General features: G+C 40.5%; 1 protein-coding gene across 1 annotated transcript; it reads right to left on the minus strand.

Moving 5' to 3' along the window:
- Positions 1-2,848: 2,848 nt before the first annotated feature.
- LOC147904761 (protein TORNADO 1-like) lies at positions 2,849-7,542 on the minus strand. Its single transcript, XM_087388230.1, has 3 exons — positions 5,961-7,542; positions 4,532-5,793; positions 2,849-4,425 (listed from the first exon to the last, which is right to left on the minus strand). The coding sequence occupies exons 1-3, from the start codon at positions 7,447-7,449 to the stop codon at positions 3,061-3,063; spliced, it is 4,116 nt and encodes a 1,371-aa protein (XP_087244356.1). The 5' UTR covers positions 7,450-7,542; the 3' UTR covers positions 2,849-3,060.
- Between the last annotated feature and the right edge of the window lie 17,265 nt (positions 7,543-24,807).

Here is a 24,807-nt window from a genome sequence, read left to right on the forward strand (position 1 = left end):
CTTAATCATTCTCCCCAGAATCTGCGACACCTGCAAAGTTATCCCCCTATTCCACATAGTTAGTGAAATCATCGAAACTCTCCCCAAACTGTGGCGAGTCATTCATCTCTCCATTGTTTATCACACCATCTAAAAGTAGAGGGAAAACTTAAACTGGCTCCCATGTCTTCACAATTGCAATGTTCTCACAATCATCATGATCCCCTATGATGCATGCACTGCAGAAACAAGAAAGTTTTCTCGTTTTAATTAGTTGGTTGTTTGGAAAGTCCCATATGCTATGCAGACCATGAACTCCTTTAATTTTCTTGCAATCGTGTTGGCTTCTCCTTTCCACTTCATCCACTTTCACTTCATGGAACACTCTGCATACTACAGTATTCTTAAGGCTTTGTTTACTGTATGTTGAATGCGCACCTGTGGAGAGGTTGGTTGTAAGCCATGTTATAGCATCATAGGCATCATTGAGTTTTTCTTGAGGGCATGCTAATTGGTATTTAAACATAGCTTGCTTAATAACAGCACCGCATCCATCATGTTCACCCTTGCCATGGCTAAACCCAAAGAAATTCCACATCATGTCTAGACCGGCCAACCGGCCAAGGATTTGAACCTTGAGACGAAGTAGAATCCACATGCTGATTTAAATTGAGAAGTAGCACCATCTGACCACAACCAATGTTGTTTTATATTTTTTGCATGGGGATTTTTATTTTTCAGCCATTCTCAATGCAGTAGAAAAGCATGCTGCACAAAAGGATGTCATGTTCCCTATCATCTGAAATGTAGAAATGGTAAGTGTGTTGCACTAACTTGGACTCCTGTGAGTTAGCAAGCAGATTGGCATCAGGCGTGGAAGAATTAAGCAAATGACTGTACGTGATATGCACAATAATTGTTATCTACTTGTTGCACCAGTGAGCACTTTGTATCTCATCTTGTTTTTGAAAAGAATAATTTTCTACAAAATCTATGACAGACACAATAGTATCACAGGGAAAATTGGCAAGGCACGTGCTGAACTACTTATCCTGCCACAGCTGGCCGTGAAATTGTGAAGCACATATTTTGGGATGGATTGAACACGTGACCTACAAGCTCCCTTGGTTGGGTGCTCTTATATGACAGTAGCCATCTCTTTTTATTGGAATGATAATAACGAAAACATGTACCTTTGTTGGCTCCTGGAACTATATACCATCCTTGCCTTGAGGACATTTTGCTTGTACCAAATGTGTTAGCAAGATACGAAGCACGAATGTTAGCAAAATGATAGAACCAAATGTTAACACTTTATATCAATGCCTCAATATCATGGAAGGAGGCGGCACATGGAGGAACCCTACTCCAAATCAAAATATAATGGAGGGGTTGTAGCTCGGTTGTAGGCATGCTTTATTGACAAAAGATGAAAGGTAACCTGCTTCATCAAGATGGATGTTCAAAATTATCAAAGACAAATGATAACCTTATGTCATGTGTGCCTTTCATAAGCATAGATCAACACCGTGGGGAGCTTATCTTGTTAGCGTAGGAGCTCACTCGAGAGAAAAACACAAGGTGCATGTGTTCCTTTTGATTATATCCAAGCAATGACGCAAACATGCATGCATATAGGCACATCGTGAAAAGGAAATCATGCCTACAAAATAATGTGGTACACTTGGCTGGAAGCTCCTTGCCATAGCATAAGTTAGCTCAACCTGTAAGTAAATTTAGACGTAAAAACAATACAAAACATGTGACAAGTTTGCTCGAGTAACTTGTTGGAGTCTATTTGATAGTGTTGCAATTGATATATAGGAACTTGCTATCCATTGGTAGGAAATGATCAATAGTCATATGCTCCATAAAGGCAAGTACTAAATGTGAATTCAAAATAAAGGGGGTCAAATGTCACTTAATTCAATGGTCGACTATATGGCTAGACAAAACAACAAAACTTTCATAATCTGTGCACACCTTGGTACCACAAGAGTCTGTATTTTGTCAAAATCCCAAGGAAACGATGGGAATCAAAGTGATATGGTAGGGTAAAGACTGCTTATACATGTCATTTAGTAAAAGAAGTTCACTTGTGCAATCAACGCTATGCATGTCAACAATGCGAGTGGTTTCAGCAATTCAAGAAATCACCATCAATTCAAGGAATCACAATAACAACTATAGAGTAGATAAATTTAGCAGTTATATGGGATTATTTTACTATCCCTTTCCATGCCTAACTTGAGGGTAGATAAATTTAGCATAATTTGCACAACTTTTGGGAGATTGCATATTTCTCACTGAAATATTTTGAATTTCATTATTTTTCTGCAATGCCTCATAGGTCAAGATTTTTCGATCGTTTTGAGTGGTCGAATGACCATATTCGGCGTTGAGACCTGAGAGTTCTGGTCTTGACAATTTAGGCCTATAGACAAGGCAGTCTTGCGACAACATAGCTTACAACAAAGCTTCTTCCATAGATGCAACGATCAAGCAAAATATGACAAAGATCAAGCATAATGACCTGCACTTCAAATCCAAATTTTCAATATTTATAAACTACCAACAATGTGTGCATAGGAGAATAAGCAAGTGAAAGCAAAGTGTGCACTTCCTTGTCATTATAAGCAGCAGAACAAGAGTTTCTTGCAATTGGAGGGGCGAAGAAAACAGAAACCATGGGTGGGCAGGTCCAGGGATCTAGATCTATCTAGTAGCTCTGATACCATGTCTGAAAGAAAGAAAGACTATGTAGCAAAAGAGTCAAAGAGCAGAGCTATAGAAGAGAGACAAGAGATCATGAGAAGCAAGATTGAATTGAATTGCATTGCTCATCCTTATGGTTACATTTATAGGACCTATTCGGTTACAAATTAGTTGTAGAGGGTGGGATCACATATGTGCAAACGTCATGAGTGTAACCATAGAGGTTTTAGGCTTACTTACATTCTAACAATTTATAGCCAAAGCTAAAAATATGAACAACATTAGTTTCTGACATGTATATGAAGATGGCTGCACTTCATTGTTTTGCACAGATAGAGGATGGATGAAGTGAATGGCATCACCCTATCAATAACGGTCTCCCTCCATTTCGTGATTCTTGCAAACCCAGGCAACACCCTTGCGTGGCCTGTTGATTTTATAGAGATGAAAAGTATCCGCGATTTCCTTTGCTCCCAAACACTTATTCCTTGTGAGAAAGTCGAAAACCCATTCCTGCGCATCTCGAGAGCAATTATTTGGCCTTGGATCGGCATTGTATTTTCCAACTTTCTCTATCAGTTTATCAATCAACCCTGCTGTGTCCTTTGCCAGTGTAACCGACCCAAGCACATCTTCAGCCAACATTTTACATAAGTCTGGCATGATTTGGCCCACCCCTGAAACGAATGGCACTCCAAGCTTCAACCCCAGGCTCAGCAAGCCCAGAAATTTCGTCATATAAGGTAGCACCTTGTCCAGATTCTTCCAATTCGCCTTGTGAAACGTTACACCTGGCTGATGCTCGATCACATGTGCACCACTTCGGCTGTCACACAGAAAATGCAGCCTCAGCTTCGTGAAGCCTGGCACAAATCCACCCGGTACAGTGATGAAAAATTTGGTGGGCACTTGGTGTTCTTGCAATTGGTAAGTGTAAGTAAAAAGATCTTCAAGGCTCTTTTCAATAGCCCGCAGCAGGTTATCCTCGTACTTCTGGAACTCACGGACCTCATTCACTCTCCTATCAATGTTGTCAACGACTTTGCGGAGGCCAGTAAGCTCGTTCTTTATTCCAAATACAGTGTTCCTTATATCTTCTTCTATGGTGATGGTATCCGAAGAACTTGCCATAATATCCTTTGAAGTGGACTGGTGCTCCTGGGTTTGGGAGTCTTCTTCAGAAAAATATTCCCCATGTAATTGCAATTGTGTTGCAAGCTGTTCTATCCAATCTTGCCTGCCTTTCAAGATGTCTGAAATCTCGTCTGGATCAAGGAGCTCTCTCAGAGGATCACATATTGCTTTCCCAATTTCATGTCGAGACCAGCGATGGTAAAATTTTCCCACGTCAGAAATCCTGCCACCTGCTTCCTCTATGTATTCCTGCTTTAAATCCTTAATCAAGACACACCTATCTTTTCTGGATTCGCAGGTTTCCAGCATCTCCACACAATAGGGTTGTATGACACCTTCTACAAGAGATACTCCTTGCAAGCTGGGCCGACGCTCTTGAATGGGAGTTATCACATTCAATCTCAGAAATGTTAATGTTTCGGCTAGACCCTCAAACGATTGCACTAAAATATCAATGAAGTGACCATGGTCCCCACTGAATTCCAAATAGATTTCCATAGAGTCTCTGAGTATGTGAATGAGATGCTTTCGGACGGTATAATCTGCGGACTTGTGCATATTATGAGGCGCTTGCACGAACAACCCATGCAAAACGACCTGCAAGCGAGTGCATTCATCAGACTTGCAAAACTTGTAAGAATATAAACTGCAGATCTTTTTGAACTATACGAATAAAGCATATGGGTGAGGATTGGAAGACTACTTGTATTGCTGGGAAAAATCCCGGTGTGAAAAATGTTCGATCAGTATCGTCACATTGAAGACGGCGTCCGATATATATGGGCCTCAGTCCTCTACGTACGAGCTGCCACTCAAGCCTCCCCTGTGGAGCATTGAGGTTGGCCGGAATCAAAAGCAGGGTCTCGTTCGTATTGGCAGGATTGACTGTTTCGTAGCAAAGCTTGAGCTCAACCATGATATCCACGAGGTCCTTTCCACTGACACCAAGCGCTTGAATTTTTCCGCTTTCGAGTAGTGACTTCCCAAGAATTTTTTCCATGGCATCCCTTGCAAGAAAGGCCTCGGCTCCGTTCTCAAAAGAATGGTTTCTGATCTCATCCACCTTAAAATTTATCACATTGCCCATGAACTTGTTGCAGAACCAATCAGGGCTGACAACAAGAATTTTCGTCTTTGGCAGGTAAATAACATCCCCTGAATCGTGAAGGGAAGATGCAACTGCTTCTCTGAACTTGTCTAGCTCCTCCTGGAGCCTGCTAGCTGTACTTAAGCCGGGAAGGTTCGTCGGGCAAATCTCAGAGAAAAAGTCGCTCCAGCTTAGTATTGGTTTTTTAGGATGCGCTTTATTCCAAACTACCAAGGCATTTCTAGCTTCGTTACATACCTTGTAGACATATTCTGGTAGAGCGTCTATAACCTCTTTGGTAACTTTGAGCACATATTCCACCACTTGGTTGGCCATTTTAATATCTCTGGCATCCACTACTTGGGGTTCAGACAATATTTCCACGAAACCATGGAATTGCCTTGCGAGATCCTCCCGATAAGACTGCACCGCGCTCTTCAATCTATTCAATATTGTATCTTCGTGTGGAGAAACCTCATCGCGATGAGTAAACACAAGGGTGACCCGCGGACTGTACCTCTGATCTGACCTGCGAGTGTGGGAGCAAATGTACTGAAGCCAGTACAATATCTCCTCTTGCCATTGTGGACGGCGTCTTGTATTGCCTCCATACGATGGGTTGCTGAATGGGTTGCAAACAATCAAGAACAAAGAAGGTCCTTCGTTGATCGGGAACATCAGGTCGTGGAGAACCTGATACTCAAGCTGTCCCGCTAGATCCCACACGGAGATTCTCAAATCATGATGTTCAAGTGAAGTGACCGAGATGCCCTGCGTCCTACTCACCTGTGAAGTCTTTTTTCGGATTCGAAACAAGGGACAGCAGCCCCCCTGCGGAGAAAGGCTTTGTGCCATGTTATGCCATAGTGTCGACTTCCCTGGAACGAACAGGAAATCCCACTTGAATGAGCAGCTAGTGAGGGGACATTATCTGCAAATATGCGTACGCTCTTTCACAGCTTATGTGAATTGAGTCCCGAACGGAAGGACCGATGATGTAACTAAACATAGCAGAAATTCCTGCAGTAAAACGTGAAGTACTGACCAGCTAATGGATGCCCGCAAATGAACAATCGAGCGCTTGTTGGCCTCACTCTTGGAAGATCCCCGAATACTTCGACTTGCTGCCGGTTCCGTTCTATTAGCTCAGCTATTTCTTTGATTTTCTCAGGATGTCGCCTAGCGAGAGGCGTGTCAGACAAATCGAGAGCTTTCAAGCTGTGGTTGACCTTGAGAGTGTCCATGATTTTTGGATAGACCTTGACCGAAACACCCGAGCAACCTTTCAACGAAAACTTTCTTAGATTGCGGTTCCTCTCGAGTGCGCTCACCAGGTGGAGAACATCATCTGAGTTGAGACTTCTGTCTTCAAGAATTTCCAAAGTGGCAAGAGCAGTGTTCGTTTCAATCATGTCAGCGAGCGCCTGGGCTCCTATTTTCCCGATTTTCGAGTCGGCTCCGCCAAGAGTGAGAGATCGGAGAAAGATATTTGCTTGGCCTTGATCGTCACCGGGGCATAGGATTAGCGTACTCTCTACCCGTTGGACCGCTTCGGGCTCGAAGAAATCGGTGTCGATGTCCAACACCGGACGGGTCTGATGGTTTGCCAGCCAAGGCGTGAGGCACAGGGCAGAGTTTTGGTCATCTCTCGGATCGGGGCTCAGCACACTCGCTATGAGTTTGACGGCTTCGGGCTCGAATGGATTACTGTTGATGTCCAATAATCCAAGGGTTTGGTTGTTCGCCAGCCCAGCCATGAGGCACAGCACTGCAGAGGTTTTCAAGCCCACGTCCTGCAAACGGAGTGTCTTGAGCGCTGTGTTGGCCTCAAGCATCCCTCGCAGGGATCCTTCCGAGTCCCAGTCAATTTGCAGAGAAGATATAGACAAAGACTGTAGGACGTGGTTCGAGGACAGAGCAGCAAAAAGTTCCGTGCTTAGCACCATGCATGGCTCGTCGGACTGTTTGAAGAAGTGGAAGTTGCGATGCTGATAGGGGGCGTAAAAATTGAAATTGGGCTTCGGCCAGTGTACTTCCAGCTCCCGGAGCTGAAGATTAGTGCTGCTTGGATGTAGGAGGGAAGCGTCCCACAAATTCGATCTCACGCAGATGAGCTTTTTGAGGCAGGCGCTCGCTCGGAGGCCGTCGAGGATAATCGAGCGTAGATCTTGCGTTGCAGAGCCAGAGATGAAACTCAGGCATTCAAGAGACAAATTGGAGGAAGACAGGAGGACGAAGAGCTCGTGGGCTTCGAGGGGGCTCCATTGAATCAGGGAGAATTCGAGGCGTCGCAAGGAGGGGATGTGAGGCAAGCAACGGAGGAGGGGGAGGAACCAGTCGTGACGGTTGGAGCTGGGGACGAAGAGGGTGTGGAGGGAGTGGGGAGGAATGGTCGAAGAGGAAGGACTAGAGAGAAGAGGCCAGCGGTGGTAATTGAAGGGGTCATGTTTGATACGGAGGAAGGGGAGGTCGAGGGAAGGGTGAGTGAGAGCTTGAAGGATGTGGCTATGGAGGTGGTGGTGATGAGGGCTCATGGAGATAGATGATGGGAAGGCGACGATCGAAGGACGTGCAGGAGCGTGAAGAAGAAGAAGGTATAGCTATGGACGAGCTGAGTTGAAAGCTGGATTACGTTGCATGGCGGATCGATGAAGCTACGAGGTGAATGAAGAACTTGGCTATGGAGGAGGAGCAACTACGATCATTAATATATTGGCTATGGAAGAGGAGCACACGGCATCTGCAGTTCACGTGCTCTGCGAGAAAATTTTGTTCCAACTTATTATTACATTGTCTTATTAAGCCTTGACTTCAAAATTTTGTTCCAACTTATTATTACATTATCATATTAAGCCTTGACTTCATATTTTTCGGGACTTTCTTGGAATTCTTCCTCGATCACTTGCCCCCCTCTCCCAACGGCTCGGACAGGCCTGTCGCGGCCCGTCCAATGCACATTGTTTTATGATCTCAAATCATTTCTCGGACGTCGAGGGTCCCACAGCGGCCCCACAGCGGGAGGCATCAACCGAAATGTCGAGTTTTCACATTTTACAAGTAATATTTCTACATCTTAGTTTCGTAATTTAATTTAGTGAAATCTCACGTTGGATGTCCATTTCCAATCAACTCTCGACCTTAACAATAAGTATGAAACTAGCAAAATTTTAATAAAGCTCTAATAATGTGAATTTTCAAGTTGTAAATTGAATTGGTTTTTTGTCATGGCATTTTTTAATATGAAAATTAAAAAATGTTACTCTCGATATCATGCTCATCGGACCTATTATTAAAAGTTACAATTTTTACAAATAAGTAGACGCACTATGTACCTTTCATGTGCCTATCTATATTCATGTGAATTAAATAGATTTAAAAACTCTCATAGGTTTAAAATCCTCTTCAGGTGAGCCCACATACATATTTTTGAGTCTACTCCCTATACAAGGATGATCTAGGATGCATGCTCGGGAGAAATCTTGTTCTCTTGTATCTCAATAGCATGTTAGAATCACCTTATCAAAATTTTGTCAAACATCATACCGCAACCTCATTGTAGGCAAGTAAAAACCATTTTATGACCCTAAGCTTCATTACGCTCTAAGAAGCCTTCCCCATCAGCACACGTAATTGGCCTCTTATCACTAGGGCTCACAAGTCAAATAAAACTTTGAGATCTAATATTAAGTGCTTTTAAGAAGAGCCTGGATGTACCATCTGATGGTAAAGGATTAACTTTTATATTTTCTAATAGGGAAGGTTCTACGTGGCACTCAGAGGAGAGTCAAGTTCTAGGAAAAGGAGGGCTCCATGTGGCGAAGAGAGAGAGAGGAGAGAGAGGAGTCCATCGTAGACGGGTCCATTTACTTGTCCTCTTAAAAAGCACCCTCACAACCATTGGCTTGCAAATGATATGTTGAACATGCACATATTCTTGATATCGAACTTTGTATTAGATTTTCCTCACATGATGTAGTCTCTTTTTTCCCTTGAAAAGAAACTATCATGAACTTGCATTATTTGGGTAAGACAAGGTCTCCAAGGGGTACACCTTTAAGAAACCCTAGATACGACGTGCATTCAAGGGGTACTTAAAAAACACCTTATCTTTAAATTTTGTATTGATAAAAAGACCCCATTTTTGCTATACAAGCTTACTGATTTTTTCAAATTTCAATTAAAATCCCCAAATGTAAATATATTTCTATAAATTTACCTTAAATTTTTTAAAAACCCCCTCCATTCGAACTCAAGTGGTACACGTACACATTTTGGGTGGACTCCCCTGGCATTAGTCTCTTTCCATCTTCTCCAAGCAAACTTACATCTCGCTTAGGTAGACTGAAGGGAGGTATTTGCTTAAAGTCAAAGTGCGGATCGGCAATAGGTATTAGCGTTTCTCACTATGACAATGGCCCTACTGCCTTATCATAATGCAACACGTGCTTCTTCTCCTTTTGAAGTTTGCATGATGTAATTATATAATGCACTTTTGAGTGAATCAATGACAAGATCAAGATCATGCAAGGCTAGGATGTCTATACAAGAATGGAAAGTCACCAATAAAAAGTAATCCACTTTCTTAAGTAATCCACTTTCTTCTACTCAAAATTTTCATAACTATCTTTCCAATAGTTTATCAGATAAGAAATTACTTATTATGAATTTCTATTTCATTAAAAAAGAAAACCCTCAAGAGAGGGATAGGAAGTCTACTATGTATAACATAGAAATAAGAAATAGGCTAAGTCTAATTTCATCAATGCAAATACCACTTTCTCATAACAATCATAATGTTTATAAAGCTAGAAGAAAAAGAATAAAAACACTTATTTCATTAATTTTGGACTTGTCAATGTACAAATTCATTTTTACATATACTTTTGGACTAGTTTTCAGATAAAATTTAAGAAAAACCCAATCTTCAAAGCACATATAAAAACATAAAAACAAGCATTTTTTAATATATTTTTTAAGGACATGAAACTAAAATTATAAAATTTAACGCAACCTAGATACGTTACATGAAAAAATAAGATTCAGTAGTTGTAAACTCTCTTAATATTTAATGGTGTTAATAGACACCTTCAAAAGTTACAGTATTAAAGAAACTCTCACCATATTTATAATAGAATTTGACAAACACCAAAAGTTACAATAAGCCTGAGATAAGTTACACAAAAAAGAGTGGTTCAGTAATTGTAAACTCTCTTAATATTTATAATAATGTTTAGGAAACACTTTCAAAAGTTACAAGTGGAAGTAGCAAACTCTCACAATATTTATAAAGGTGTTGAAAAACACCAAAAGTTACAATAAGCCTCTCACCGGAAGGCAAATCTATTTTTAAGACTGTAGCCAATTCAACCCATTCAAGAGCTGAGCTCATCTCATCCTCATCGATGTAGTTAAAATTATAGAAGAGAAGTAAGGATTGATGAATTTTCTATTTTCAAGACTTTAGTCTAAATTCAACCCATTCAAGAGCTGAGCTCATCTCATCCTCATCGATGTAGTTAAAATTATAGAATAGAAGTAAGGATTGATGAATTTTCTCCTGCACAACACTTTGTTTATTCCGAATGGCTTGCACTTCTTAGGGTGGAAATCTTCCATAATGAGCCACACACGAAGATATCTCACTTTGAAAGTCTATCAGCTCTCTCCTATATGACTACAATTTATCTATTTCAATAGTAGCCATAATTATTTTTCTTTTCTCTTCCTTCTCTAAGCCCTTCTGACAAGCAAAATCATCCTTCTCGTACTGGGTTAATGGAGCTGGATTTTGCTTTCTCTCCTCTCTCTTTCCTTGGTTCTCAGCAATCCATAATTTGATGCTACTAATGGCTTGCTCGACAGAATCGATTACCTTAAAAAGGTCCATAAAAATGAGAGGAGGAAGGTAACGAGAGTGAGGAAGGTAACTAGAGGAGGTAAGGCAAGATGAAAGGAGTATGCTTGAGAAGAGGAGGTAAGGCTACAAGCAAGATGGAAGGAGCAAGCTTGAGGAGAGGAGTAAGGTAAGAAGAGCAAAGTGGAAGAAGTGTTTGCTGCAGGTGAGATATAGAAGACGAACAAGAGGAGGAAGGTAACGAGAGTGAGGAAGGTAACTAGAGGAGGTAAGGCAAGATGAAAGGAGTATGCTTGAGAAGAGGAAGTGAGGCTACGGGCAAGATGGAAGGAGCAAGCTTGAGGAGAGGAGTAAGGTAAGAAGAGCAAAGTGAAAGAAGTGTTTGCTGCAGGTGAGATATAGAAGACGAATGACTACTAGGGGATTTATAGAATTGTAGACTCATAATGTGGGATGAAAGATTTAGAATAAAGAATTGGTAGAGGCTGAGATGACTAGATTATTCGAAGTAACAGATGAAGACCATAATGCGAGACATGTGAGACATGTAAGATAGTGAGTACATTGAAATCTATAAAATAAAATGATGGGATGCAAGACCGTAATGCGAGACATTTGAGACATGTAAGACACTGATCAGTACATTGAAATCTATAAAATAAAATGATGGAACACAAGAATGATATAATTATTAGAATCTCATCATGAGATATTTTTTTAATATAATATAAGTTAGACTTGCTAATGCAAGACCGTAATGTGAGACATGTGAGATGATAGATTTTGAGTACATTGAAATCTATAAAATAAAGTGATGGAACATAAGAATGATATAATTATTAGATTCTCATCATAAGATATTTATTGTATATAATAAATTAGACTTTCAAAAAAATAAAACCGATTTAATAAATTTAGAGAGGTGAGTTGTTCATTGAGTGAAGTAAAAAATAAAAGACCATAAATGTGAGAGACACATGAGATGATAGATTTTAAATCGGTTTAAATCTATGAAATAAAGTGATTGAAGACAAGAATAATATAATTAGACTCCCTTCTTTCATCCATCCTAGTCCTTCTACAAGCACATTCTTCGTTTATCACTCTTAATTTATCATCTCTCCACCCACCATGGATGTCCTTGGCATCGTCGGAGACGTGGAGTTTGGAATTAACAGTCTCAGACAATGGGTTGCTGACCAAGGAGCAAGGAGAGATGTAAGAATTTGACAAGACTCTCCACTCACACAGATGGAGAGAGAGGAATTCAATGCACAGAGGCGGATAGAGAGGGAGGAGACTCAGAAGATAGCAGAGAGCGAAAGACTTTTACAATGTATTATAAAAGCATGACAAGATCTCTTGGACTTCTTAAGCAACCTATGTTATCGAAGCACTCGGTATGGCCGATTTGATCAAGATGCTAAAAGAACAATAAAGGCCTCCCAAAGAGATTATAAAGAAACAATCTGTGGCTGTTTGAATTTCTTCCTTCATTGTAATTATGTTGATGATACAGAAGTGGAGTCCGTGGAAGATTGGATTGTTGAGAAGATAAGAGATACTAATGATGAGATCTTCTAGTGTGATCTCGGCCTCTGTGGCCTGTCCAGTGACTATTTGAATTTCTTCCTTCATTGTAATTACGTTGACGATATGGAAGTGGAGTCCGTGGAAGATTGGATTGTTGAGAAGATAAGAGATACTAATGATGAGATCTTCTATTGTGATCTCGGCCTTTGTGGCCTGTCCATCATGATTGCTTGAATTTCTTCCTTCATTGTAATTATGTTGAGGATATGAACGTGGAGTCTGCGGCCTATCCATCATGATTGCTCGAATTTCTTTCTTCATTGTAATTATGTTGAGGATTTGGACGTGGAGTCTGTGGAAGATTGGATTGTTGAGAAGATAAGAGATACTAATTATGAGATTGTGGAAGATTGGATTGTTGAGAAGATAAGAGATACTAATTATGAGATCTTCTAGTGTGATCTTGGTCTCTATGGCTTGTAATAGTTTTATATTCTCTGCAACAAGTCTGGTAGGGCTAAGTAGATCATATTAGAATTGCTAATACAATTTATTCTTTTAGAATTGCTAATACAATAATAATACAAATTGTCAATGAATAAATATCATAAGTAAATATCCTAATGTATTGTAACATTTAACATAAGTTTAAAAAACACTATCATTAGTCAATACAAATAAGATAAAAATATTCAAGGACTCATGTTTCTTTCTACATGTTTTACAACCGAATAGAGTCTGATGAGTCCTCTTGACGCTGTGATTCTTTAAGAGTACATTGAGTCTCTACTTCTTGTGTGGATGGTGTACATTGAGATTCTACTTCTGGTGCAATTGGGATAGACTCAATCTCTTCCTCCTTTGCAAGATGTGATGTTGTAGATGCACATTGAGTCTCTACTTCTTGTGTAGGAAGAATGCATTGAGTCTCTAATTCAAGTGGAGACTGTAATGATTCTACTTGAGGCTGTGATGTAGAAGGAGACTGAATTGTCTCTTGTTTTTCTTTGGCTCCCTCAGGTTCTTCATTGAGTCCATCATGTTGTTTCCCAATGTAGTGAACAGTCTTAGCCATAAAATCTTGTAGCTCAAGCTTTGTATATGCTTCGATTGAGACATGTTCAAAAATTTCATTGAGGAATAACATGAAGTTGTAGGCAATTCTCCACCCACTACTAAACTTGTCTTTCTGCTCCACTGCGAGGCATGTCTGGAAATTTGGTTGGTCTTGATGCTCCCTGATTTTCATAATTGCAAATACTAACTTGTTTACAGACCTATCCATCATGACATATGACAAAGTGAATTTGTGTAGTAAATAATAAGATGCATGTTCATAATGATTTGTGGAGTCCGCGGCCTATCCATCATGATTGCTCGAATTTCTTTCTTCATTGTCATTATGTTGAGGATATGGACATGGAGTCTGTGGAAGATTGGATTGTTGAGAAGATAAGAGATACTAATTATGAGATTGTGGAAGATTGGATTGTTGAGAAGATAAGAGATACTAATTATGAGATCTTCTAGTGTGATCTTGGTCTCTATGGCTTGTAATAGTTTTGTATTCTCTGCAACAAGTCTGGTAGGGCTGAGTAGATCATATTAGAATTGCTAATACAATAATAATACAAATTGTCAATGAATAAATATCATAAGTAAATATCCTAATTTATTGTAACATTTAACATAAGTTTAAAAAACACTATCATTAGTCAATACAAACAAGATAAAAATATTCAAGGACTCATGTTTCTTTCTACATGTTTTACAACCGAATAGAGTCTGATGAGTCCTCTTGACGCTGTGATTCTCTAAGAGTACATTGAGTCTCTACTTCTTGTGTGGATGGTGTACATTGAGATTCTACTTCTGGTGCAATCGGGATAGACTCAATCTCTTCCTCCTTTGTAAGATGTGATGTTGTAGATGCACATTGAGTCTCTACTTCTTGTGTAGGAAGAATGCATTGAGTCTCTAATTCAAGTGGAGACTGTAATGATTCTACTTGAGGCTGTGATGTAGAAGGAGACTGAATTGTCTCTTGTTTTTCTTTGGCTCCCTCAGGTTCTTCATTGAGTCCATCATGTTGTTTCCCAATGTAGTGAACAGTCTTAGCCATAAAATCTTGTAGCTCGAGCTTTGTATATGCTTCTATTGAGACATGTTCAAAAATTTCATTGAGGAACAACATGAAGTTGTAGGCAATTCTCCACCCACTACTAAACTTGTCTTTCTGCTCCACTGCGAGGCGTGTCTGGAAATTTGGTTGGTCTTGATGCTCCTTGATTTTCATAATTGCAAATACTAACTTGTTTACAGACCTATCCATCATGACATATGACATGTTCATAATGATTTGATACAAGAACACTTACTTAAACACCTCGTGAAAGCTTGTAAATGAATTGACAAACCAACAATGGTTGTCATCAAGATCCCATACTATCAGGCTCCAATGTGATCTACATCACCAATAAAGAGCGATAAGATTTATCACAATATTAAGTATTAATTGACACAATATTACAAATAAAAGAGTAAAAGAAAGATTGAGACGATACTTACTTCTCATAATATGGCATAAAGATAACTAGCATGCCATCCAAATCTAAAGTTTGTAGCATTAAACAAACATCATCTACTGTCTTCTTGGTATCACTAAGTACAGTTGAAAGGAGAGAATCGAGCATACACACGTGATTCTATACTAATCTAGGAAAGTGAGATATAATCGTACTGCAGCAATAAATAAACAAATGTTAGAAGCAGATTGAATCAAATGATTGAAGTATCAAGCCAAGAGATGTTCATATCAAACCTGAGGATGGCCATCATGACTTTGTCATTAGCCTCTTTCAAAGGGTCGGAGAGAATTGTAACTTCCTCACTACCAAATGTCAAACACGAGGTTGCTTGCTAATGATAACCCTAACCTCAAAAGAGCTCCCCATTTCGTCTAATACAGTGGTTACATTAGGACAACTTATGGGCGTAGCAACCAATGTTTCCTCTAGATGCTCCACCACGTTATCAATAAATGCCTTAATGATAGATGACATAAATGCATATAGATGCAAGTCTGTATATGTCGACAATGAGGTTTCACTGCCGCTCAAATTAAAAATTTAAGCAAGGAGCAAAAAGCTGTTATATCCGACTCTCCACCCACAACTGTGGTCATCATTCTGCTTCCTTGCAGGGCATGTTACATACTATATTTGATCTTTTAAGTCACCTTCCATTTGCATAAGTGCATCTATAGCACCTACCAACTTTCGAGCTGATCTACACATCAAAATAGAAAACATAAATGAATGTGCGCATTGCATAGGATGCATCTCATTGACATAATTATGACACAAGTAGGTTATACTTACTCTGACACACTGCCATGGATAGATGCTATTGAATTGTCAAAGAAACATTGCTTGGCTAAGATGTCCACAATCACCAAGCTCCAATGCGAGCTACATTATCAATTAAGAATGATTATTATTTGATATAATCCTCCACAATGTAAGAGATAAGCTAAGTAGGGATTGATACTCACTCCTCGTGATATGCAATAAAGATAACTCACGCTGCAGTCAAATCAATAGATTGCAACCACTTAAAAACATCATCTATGGTCTTCTGTTTATTCCTAAGTACACTAGAAACAAGAGGATCGACCATATATGCACATCTCTGTATATATAGGGGAAGCTGTTCTAAAACCATACTGCAATAAAAAGAAAAGAATATTAGTTCATTTGATCCAATGGAAATACAAAAGCATAAAGTCAATAAAAAGTTTGTGTCAAACTTGAGGATGGCTATTATGACCTTGTTATTAACCTCTTTCTTGAAGTTTATAAGGATTGAAATGTCCTCTTCATCGAATAGAAAAGCAAGAAGTTGTTCTCAAACTTGAAACCTAACTTGAAATGACCTCTCCATTTGCTGCAAGGTATGATTATTTTCTAGAGTCATCCGATGGATAGCCAGAGCAGCTTTGCTTTCTTGAGATGAGCTTTCTATATTCTCTACTCCAGCTATGTCCTCCTTATCCTCCTCCTTTCCCTTCTCCTATAAAACGATAAAATAATTATGAGATTAAAATTTTTAATTAATTATAAATTTAAAAAGGCCTTTAAATGAATAAAGAAAATTAAACATAAGTTTTCATACCTCTAGATATCTTCGTGGTCTTTTTATGTAACCTTCTGAGGCAAGGTCAGTGTCATATCCATCTTCTTTAGCTTCCTTACTATCGCTGGTGTCCTCACTATCATATCCAGAGCTTTCAGCATTTTCATCATCTTTCTTACTCTCGTCATACATGGCCATCTCTATGTCAGCATCCTCTTCATGTAAGATCAGACTTTTCTTATCATACTTTATTGTGAGAGAAGCCACGGTATCAAGGTATTCCAAGCAAGCAGGGCTCTCAATAATGTTTACATGGTGTCCTTTTCTTATAAGAGCTTGAAACAAATGTCCCATTCAACACAATGTGACTTCCCATCTAGACGGCAGCGAAAATTCCATCATACTAATTAAAAGATCAGCACTTTTTGTTGGCCTTTCATAGTGATTTGTGTTATGATGGAGGGGACTTGGAGCTTCATGCTCTTCCAGTAGTAGTTGCAATCTCTTTGCATTCCCTCTTATGTTGTTCTGTAAGGAGTGATCATTGTAAGGGCTCTTCATGCACAAGAAAAAGGTTTCAAGACTCTGTATCTTGAGACCGCATTCTCTCTTATCCCTTTTTCTTGGAGCCTCATATGTGACATCTCCCTTCTCACATGCAAGACACACGTCTTTGATCTGATGAAAAACTTCATCACTATGGAAAAGTATGCTTTTGTAGTCTTGATACCTATCCCTTACTGTCTTAAAGCTTGTAATCACCTCTGCTCTTTCCTACTTTCCCCTTGGTACAATGGCACTCAAGCATGTGTAGAAGTCAACAAGATTATCTGCTTCCACTTTAGTTGTATTTCTTTTAAGAGTGGTCACAGGAGAATGAAACTTTCTCCATATGGTCCTAGCTTTGAGCAACATCTCTGAAGTGGAGGTGATCTTTCATAGTGCATAAATGTCATGATTAAGTCTTTCCGATTTAATCAAATATTTTTTCTCGTTCTTGAAGATACAAATGCATGCAAAATAGTAGTGAAATTGAGGCACACTCGCGAAGGTTTGATAAGTAATTTCTCCTTTATTGTATGCCTCTCTAGAGCACTCATTACAAGCATAGGCATAGTGCTGACCATCTATTGCCTCAAATGTGCAATGAGCTAAGAAATTTCTCTTGGCATCCTTTATATGTCGTTTTGGATCATTCACTGAACTTTGTCCTTCTTGAAGTGAGGGAACTTGTTTTCCGAGGGACTTAGTGAATTGCATCTCAAAATCTATAGGCTGAGAGAAATTGATGGATTGACTATAATCTCCTCTGACTGGCCAAAATGCCCTTGGACGGAGTACCATATTAGAAACAACTGGTTTTTTTCCATCAATCAAAGCCTGAAAAATCTTTTCAGCATAGACAATATCTAAGGTCCTGCTGTTGGTGAAGACACTTGCTTTGACTGCCGTTGAAGCATGTATAACTTGAGTCTTCTGGCCCCATATTGTCCTGTCTCCACCAATTCAGTTCCTGTCTCAGATGTAGATCCCTTGTAAGCATCCATGTGTACAAGACCCTCATCCAATGCTACAATGTGTTTTGTCTCATCCACTCCAGTTCCTCTCTCATTTGTATTACCATGAACCAGGTCTACATGGTGTGTCTCATCACTTCCTTTCTCATGTGTGGATTCTTGCACCTTAGGTCCCTCCAATGAAGTTGAACCTCGTTCAATGACACCCTGAAAGTATTCAAGGATAATCTTTGACTGCATTTTTCTTGCTTCCTCAATGGGAAATTCCTCCCACACATGTTGGAGGATCTCCAATGCAGGAACCAATTCAGGAAATCTAGGTGCTTTTGGCGGCGGCATCACAAAGTGCATTGCATCTTTCTTAGAAAGAAGAAACAATCTGTTGCTCATTCTTGACTTTGTGTAAATCATCATTGTACTGCTATCTTTTTCAATTTTTATTCCTAGTAAGGTGCCCCCTTGAATCAAATTGCTCTTTGAGAAAGATACATTTGATGCCCACTCATCTTTCTCCAACTCTCTCTTTGTCATCACTAGAATGAGATTTCCTTTACTTAATACCAAGAACCATGCTTTCTTTGTTGTGTCAACAATGGTCCAGTTTGTGAAGTCCTTTGGGGCATAAATTCTTCCATTGTATTTCAGTGTCATACCATTGACAAATGCTATAGCCTCAAGATCCATCCTATATTAAAGCACAACAAAAATTTTAGGTACTTTGACAAACTACAATTGCTTTGATAAATCAAAAGTACAATGAGTCCCATTAATACACCTCAAGTTTTTATTATTCCCAATCATATAAGTGTCAATTTCATGCTTTGGGAATAGCCTAAAAGGCTTTACAAGGCTTAGACACATGCATAAATGTGAAAAAAAATAAGGATTTACAATGAACTCGTGGATAGTGTAAAATGAAATAAAGTACAATCGAATACAAATTTGAAGTCTGTCAGATATAAGTGCAAAATGCTCTGTCAACTCCCGCAATTGATATAAGTGTAAAATGTTCTGTCAACTCCCAAAACTAGTACAAATATAATCTGCTCTGTCTAGTCCCTTAACTAATTCAACTGTAATCTGTCATGTCCACTTATACAACTTTCAATCATCTTGAAAGTTTAAAAACCTTGATCGTTGCTTAAATGGTAGGGTTGTTGTGAGTATGAAACCGAATGTGAACGAATGGACTGACTCCGATTAGGAACTAGTCGAGAAATTTTGAGCATGGCTTTGATTAGTTTTTTTGGAGTTCTCTCCTCTAAGGACAAACTAATTTATGCTAATCTAGACTACACCAACCGTCGAAGCGAAGAAAAGCAAGAAATAATTTATTTTCCATTGTTCTTTTTAATATGCTTAGGTTGCGAATTAAAAGCAAGAAATAATCTATTTTTCATTATTCTTTTTAATATACTTAGGTTGCGAGTTTAAAAAAGATAAAATTTTTATTTTCAAAAACTAATTTACTTACAACTCATAAGAATTGAACATTCACATTAATAAGAAGTTAAAATCTTAATAAATTTGAATTTAAATAATAAAAACTACAAATTTAATTTGACTCCAAACCCTAAACCCTAAACACGAAACCCAAACCCTCAAATCTTAAAACCGAATCCCAAATCCTGGACCTTAAACCCAAACCCCAAACCCTGAACCCTAAACCTAAACCCTAAACCCTAAACCCAAATCCCCAAACCCTAAACCCTAAACCCTAAACCCCAAACCTTAAAACGCTAAAACCTAACCCCCAAACCCTAAACCCTAAACCCAAACCTCAAAACCCTAAATCCTAAACCCTAAACCCAAACCTCAAAACCCTAAACCCTAAACCCAAACCCCCAAACCCTAAACCCTAACCCCCAAATCCTAAACCCTAATCCCTAAACCCTGAATCCCAAAACCTAAACCCTAAACCCTAACCCCCAAATACTAACGCCCTAAACACTAACCCCAAACCCAAACCCTAAATCGTAAACCCCTAACCCCAAACCTTAAGCCCTTATTCTGAAACCCTAAACCCTCATCCCCAAACCTTACACCCAAACCCCCAAACTCTTTTTTAATTCAAATTAATTTAACTTAAAACTAATAAGAATTTAAAATTCACAATCATAAGAAGTTTAAATTTTGATAAAGTAAATTCTTATTAGTTTGAAATCACAAAATTTGAAATATAAATAAATTCAATTTAGCTTAAAGTTTATGAAAAAATAACGTAAAATTAAGAAATAAGACTTAAAATAAAAAATATTAGTTTGAAATCACAAAATTTGAAATATAAATAAATTCAATTTAACTTAAAGTTTATGAAAAAATAACGTAAAATTAAGAAAATAAGACTTAAAATAAAAAATTTAATATTCTCCCTAAAAAGAAATAAATTAAAGTAATAATAACAAATGTAAGTTAAACTACTTTTAAAATTTTAAAAAATGTAATAAAATTAAAATTATACTTTCTATATTCCAACACAAAATGCATTTTTGTAAACTATATTTCAGAAAATTTAATTGAAAAATTAAACTAGTAAATTGAAAATGGAAGTGAAACTCATTTTAAATTTTTTTTTTTTTAATTTAAAATTCAAGTTTCCACAAGTTTTTCTTTCCGCACATGTTTGTCTTTTCACACTTTTCAAGTTTCCACACATTTGTCTTTTCAAACACAAGGTTGTCTTTTATCACAATTTTTAAGTTTCCACACATTTATCTTTTCAAACACAAGGATTCATAGTTTAAAACCCCCTCTCTCTCTCTCTCGTGCGCTGTCGTGGTAGCGTGCCCCTGTCTCCCTCTCTCTTTCTCCCTCCCCACTCTCTCCCTCCCCCCCTCGCGTTGTGCCTCCCCCCGTCTCTCTCTCTCCCCCCCTCTCTCTCTTGCGTGCTGCCAAGACAGTGCACCCCTCACGTTGCACCTCCCCCCCTCTCTCTCTCTTCCCACTCTCTCTCCCCCCTCTCTCTCTTGCATGCTATCACGACAATGCGCCCCTCTCCCTCCCTCTCTCTCTCCCTCCCCACACTCTCTCTTCCCCCCTCGTGCTGCGCCTCCCCCCTCTCTCTCTCTCCCCACTCTCTTTCTCCCTCCCTCTCTCTCTCTCGCACGCTACCCCCTCTCTCTCCCTCTCTCTCCCTCCTGCCCTCGTGCTGCGCCTCCCCCCCTCTCTCTCTCTCTCTCCCCACTCTCTCTCTCCCCCCTCTCTCTCTCGTGCGCTACCATGGCAACAAGCCCCTCTCTCCCTCCCCACTCTCTCTCTCCCCCCCTCGCACTGTACCTCCCCCCCTCTCTCTCTCTCCCCACTCTCTCTCTCCGCTGTCGCGGCAACGTGCCCCACTCTCTCCCTCCCTCTCTCTCCCTCCCCACTCTCTCTCTCTCTCTCCTTCACGCTGCACCTCCCCCCTCTCTCTCTCCCCCCCTCTCTCTCTCGTGTGCTACCGTGGTAGCACGCCCCACTCTCTCCCTCCCTCTCTCTCCCTCCCCACTCTCTCTCTCTCTCTCTCTCCTTCGCGTTGCGCCTCCTCTCCCTCTCTCTCTCTCCCCCTCCCTCTCTCGTGCTCTCTCTCTCTCTCCCTCTCGGCACTCCTTTCTCTCTCTCGACTCCTTTGTCTCTCTCTCTTTTCTCTCTCTCTCTCTTTTCTCTCTCTCTCCTTCCTCTCTCTCTCCCCCTCCCTCTCTCGTGCTCTCTCTCCTTACCCTCTCTTCCTTTCTCTCTCTCGACTCTCCCTCTCGTCTCTCCCATCTCTCGCAGCCCTCTACCGCTCTCTCTCTCCCTCTATCTCTCTCTCACATCTCTCTCCTCTCGTGCGGTCTCTCTCTCCCTCTCTCTCTCTCGCGAATCTCTCCCTCCCTCTCTCTCTCTCTCTCTCTCCTCTCGCGGGGCCCTCCCCTCTCTCTCTCTCTCTCTTTTACATCTCACTCTCTCTCTCTCTCTCTCTCTCTCTAAACGTCTCTCCTCTCTCTTTCTCTCTCTCTCTAAAAGTCTCTCCTCTCTCTCCCTCTCTCTTTCTCCCTCTCTCTCTCTTTTGCTGCCGAAGCAGCAAGACTCTCTCTCTCTCTTATAATCTCTCTCTAAAAGTCTCGCCTTCACTTTTCTCTCTCTATATAATAAAATTTCAAAGAATACAAATGTAAAAAAAAGTACCTGGAAAAAAGTTGAGATCTATGCTTGTGCTTGCTTTTGCTCTTCCTCCTCTTTTTGCTTCTCCTCTTGCTCTTCCTTGTTGAAATGAGAGAAACAATGAGAGGAGTAGAGTATATATAAGAAAAACTAGGGCTTTAAGTGCTTCTTTCTCATTGGTCCTTCTATATCATTATCTCCTCTCCCATTGGCCTCTCCATTAGATTATCTTCTCTCCCTCTCCCACCCACTCCCATCCTCCCACCCCATTCCCACTCCCACCTCCATCCTCCCACCCTACCTCCCCATTCCCACTCCCTCTCCCACTCCCATGCCCATTCTCCCACCCCCACCTTTCCCATTCCCACTCCCTCTCCCACTCCCATCCTCCCACCCCACCCCTCCCACTCCCACTCCCATCCTCCCACCCTCACCCCACCCCCACCTCCCCCATTGCCGCTCCCTCTCCCACTCCCACTCCTATTCTCCCACCCACTCCCATCCTCCCACCTCCACCTCTCACTCCCACTCCCATCCTCCCACCCCCACCCCTCCCCCCCCCATTCCCACTCCCTTTCCCACTCCCACTCCCATTCTCCCACCCCTATCCTCCCACCCCACCCTTCCCACTCCCATCCTCCCACTCCCTCTCCCACTCCCTCTCCCACTCCCACGCCCATTCTCCCACCCCCACCTCCCCCATTCCCACTCCCTCTCCCATCGTCCCACCCTACCCCTCCCACTCCCACCCCCACCTCCCCCATTCCCACTCCCTCTCCCACTCCCATACTCCCACCCCACCCCTCCCACTCCCACTCCCATCCTCCCACCCTCACCCCACCCCCACCTCCCCCATTCCCACTCCCTCTCCCACTCCCACTCCCATTCTCCCACCCCCACCCCCACCTCCCCCATTCCCACTCCCTCTCCCACTCCCACTCCCATCCTCCCACCCCCACCCCCACCTCCCCCATTCCCACTCCCTCTCCCACTCTCCCTTTCTCCCACTACCACCCTCCCACACTCCCTTTCTCCACACTCCCACTCTCCCTTTCTCCCACTACCACCCTCCGAACTCCCACTCCCATTCCCACATTCCTACTATCAATTCCACTACTACTTATGAATTCTAATTAAAACTATTACTTAAATAAATGATATTACTGAAAACACTCATAGGATTTAAGGTTTAGGATTTGGTGGTTTGGGTTTAGGATTTGGGGATTGGTGAGTTAGGTTTAGGGTTTGTGAGTTAGGGTTAGGGTTTAGGGTTTGTGAGTTAGGGTCTAGGGTTTGGTGGTTTGGATTTAGGGTTTGGGGGTAGGGTTTAGGGTTTGGGAGTTAGGGTTTAGGGTTTAGGGTTCAGGGTTTTAGGGTTAGGGTTTAGGGTTCAGGGTTTGGGGGTTAGGGTTTAGGGTTTGGTGGTTTGTGTTTAGGGTTTAGGGGGTAGGGTTTAGGGTTTAGGGTTTGGGGTTAGGGTTTAGGATTTAGGGTTTAGGGTTTAGGATTTGGGGGTTAGGGTTTAGGGTTTGGGAGTTAGGGTTTAGGGTTAAGAGATTAGGGATTAGTTTTTATTAGTTAGGGTATTGGGTTTAGAGAGTCAAGATTAACATTTATTGTTTAGGGATTAGGGATTATGAGTTAGGGTTCAGGGATTATGGTTTGAGTTTAGGTTTAGGTATTAGGGTTTAGGGTTTAAGGGTTAGGGTTTAGGAATTAGAGTTTTGGGATTAGGATTTTGGGATTAGGGATTAGGGGTTAGGGTTTACGGATTAGGATTTAGGGGTTTAGGATTTAGGTTTAGGAATTAGGGTTTAGGATCTAGGGCTTAGGGTTTAAGGGTTTAGGGATTAGGGATTAGGGTATAGAATTTAGGGTTTAGAAATTAGGAGTTAGGGTTTAAGATTTAGGGTTTAGGGTTTAGGAATTAGGGTTTATGGTTTCAAGGGTCGAATTAGGGTTTAGGGTTTGGGGATTGGGGGTTAGAATTTAGGGCTTAGGGTTTAGGGTTTGATTAAATTTTTAAACAAGATCTAGATTTTTAAATAATTAATAAAGTAGATTATTGAGAAGAGACTAATGTTCTTTATAATGGTTGTTATAGCTTGTTTGCAAAGGAAACTCACAAAGGAGATGGCTACAAAATTTATTCCGAGGATGGAAGTGATTCTATATTGCAAAAGAGAAGTAGTTGCATTCGCTACAATCCATGAAAGTGATCCAAATTCTATTTGTCACTTTAGAAGACTTGGCGAAGATAAGGTGGTAGTTATCGTATCAAGGATTCTTAGTGCACATGTTGAGCTAAAGCATAAGTGTGTGGATATGGAAATCCTTGGAGATGTTATGCCCTATAATACTTCCAACAAAGCATCTATTGCATGGGACAGAGATGAGACTTATCCAACACATGTCATCAGGAATACAAAGTGCATATTTGGATTTTAGAGTGGGAGATATTTTACAAATGTTATCATTTGCAAATAAGAATGTAGCAGAAGGTCAAGTCTTGGGATTTAAACAAGTGGAACACTGGACATTTGTGCAGATGAGAATTCAAAAAGTTACTGATGATGGTATGGATGATAACTCAATGTCATTGGATGGTCCCTACTATGAGGTAGGTAAGGGTTTGAGATGGAGCATGCAATTTTTAAAGACTCGGCATGTGGTTTTTAATGATAAACATAATGTATACTACAACATCAAAGAATTGAAAGAATATGCCAATGTAC

The sequence above is a fragment of the Dipteris shenzhenensis genome, chromosome 2 (assembly GCF_047967505.1).
Source record: "Dipteris shenzhenensis isolate YYH24624 ecotype China chromosome 2, Dip_SZ_1.0, whole genome shotgun sequence".
NCBI lineage: Eukaryota > Viridiplantae > Streptophyta > Polypodiopsida > Gleicheniales > Dipteridaceae > Dipteris > Dipteris shenzhenensis.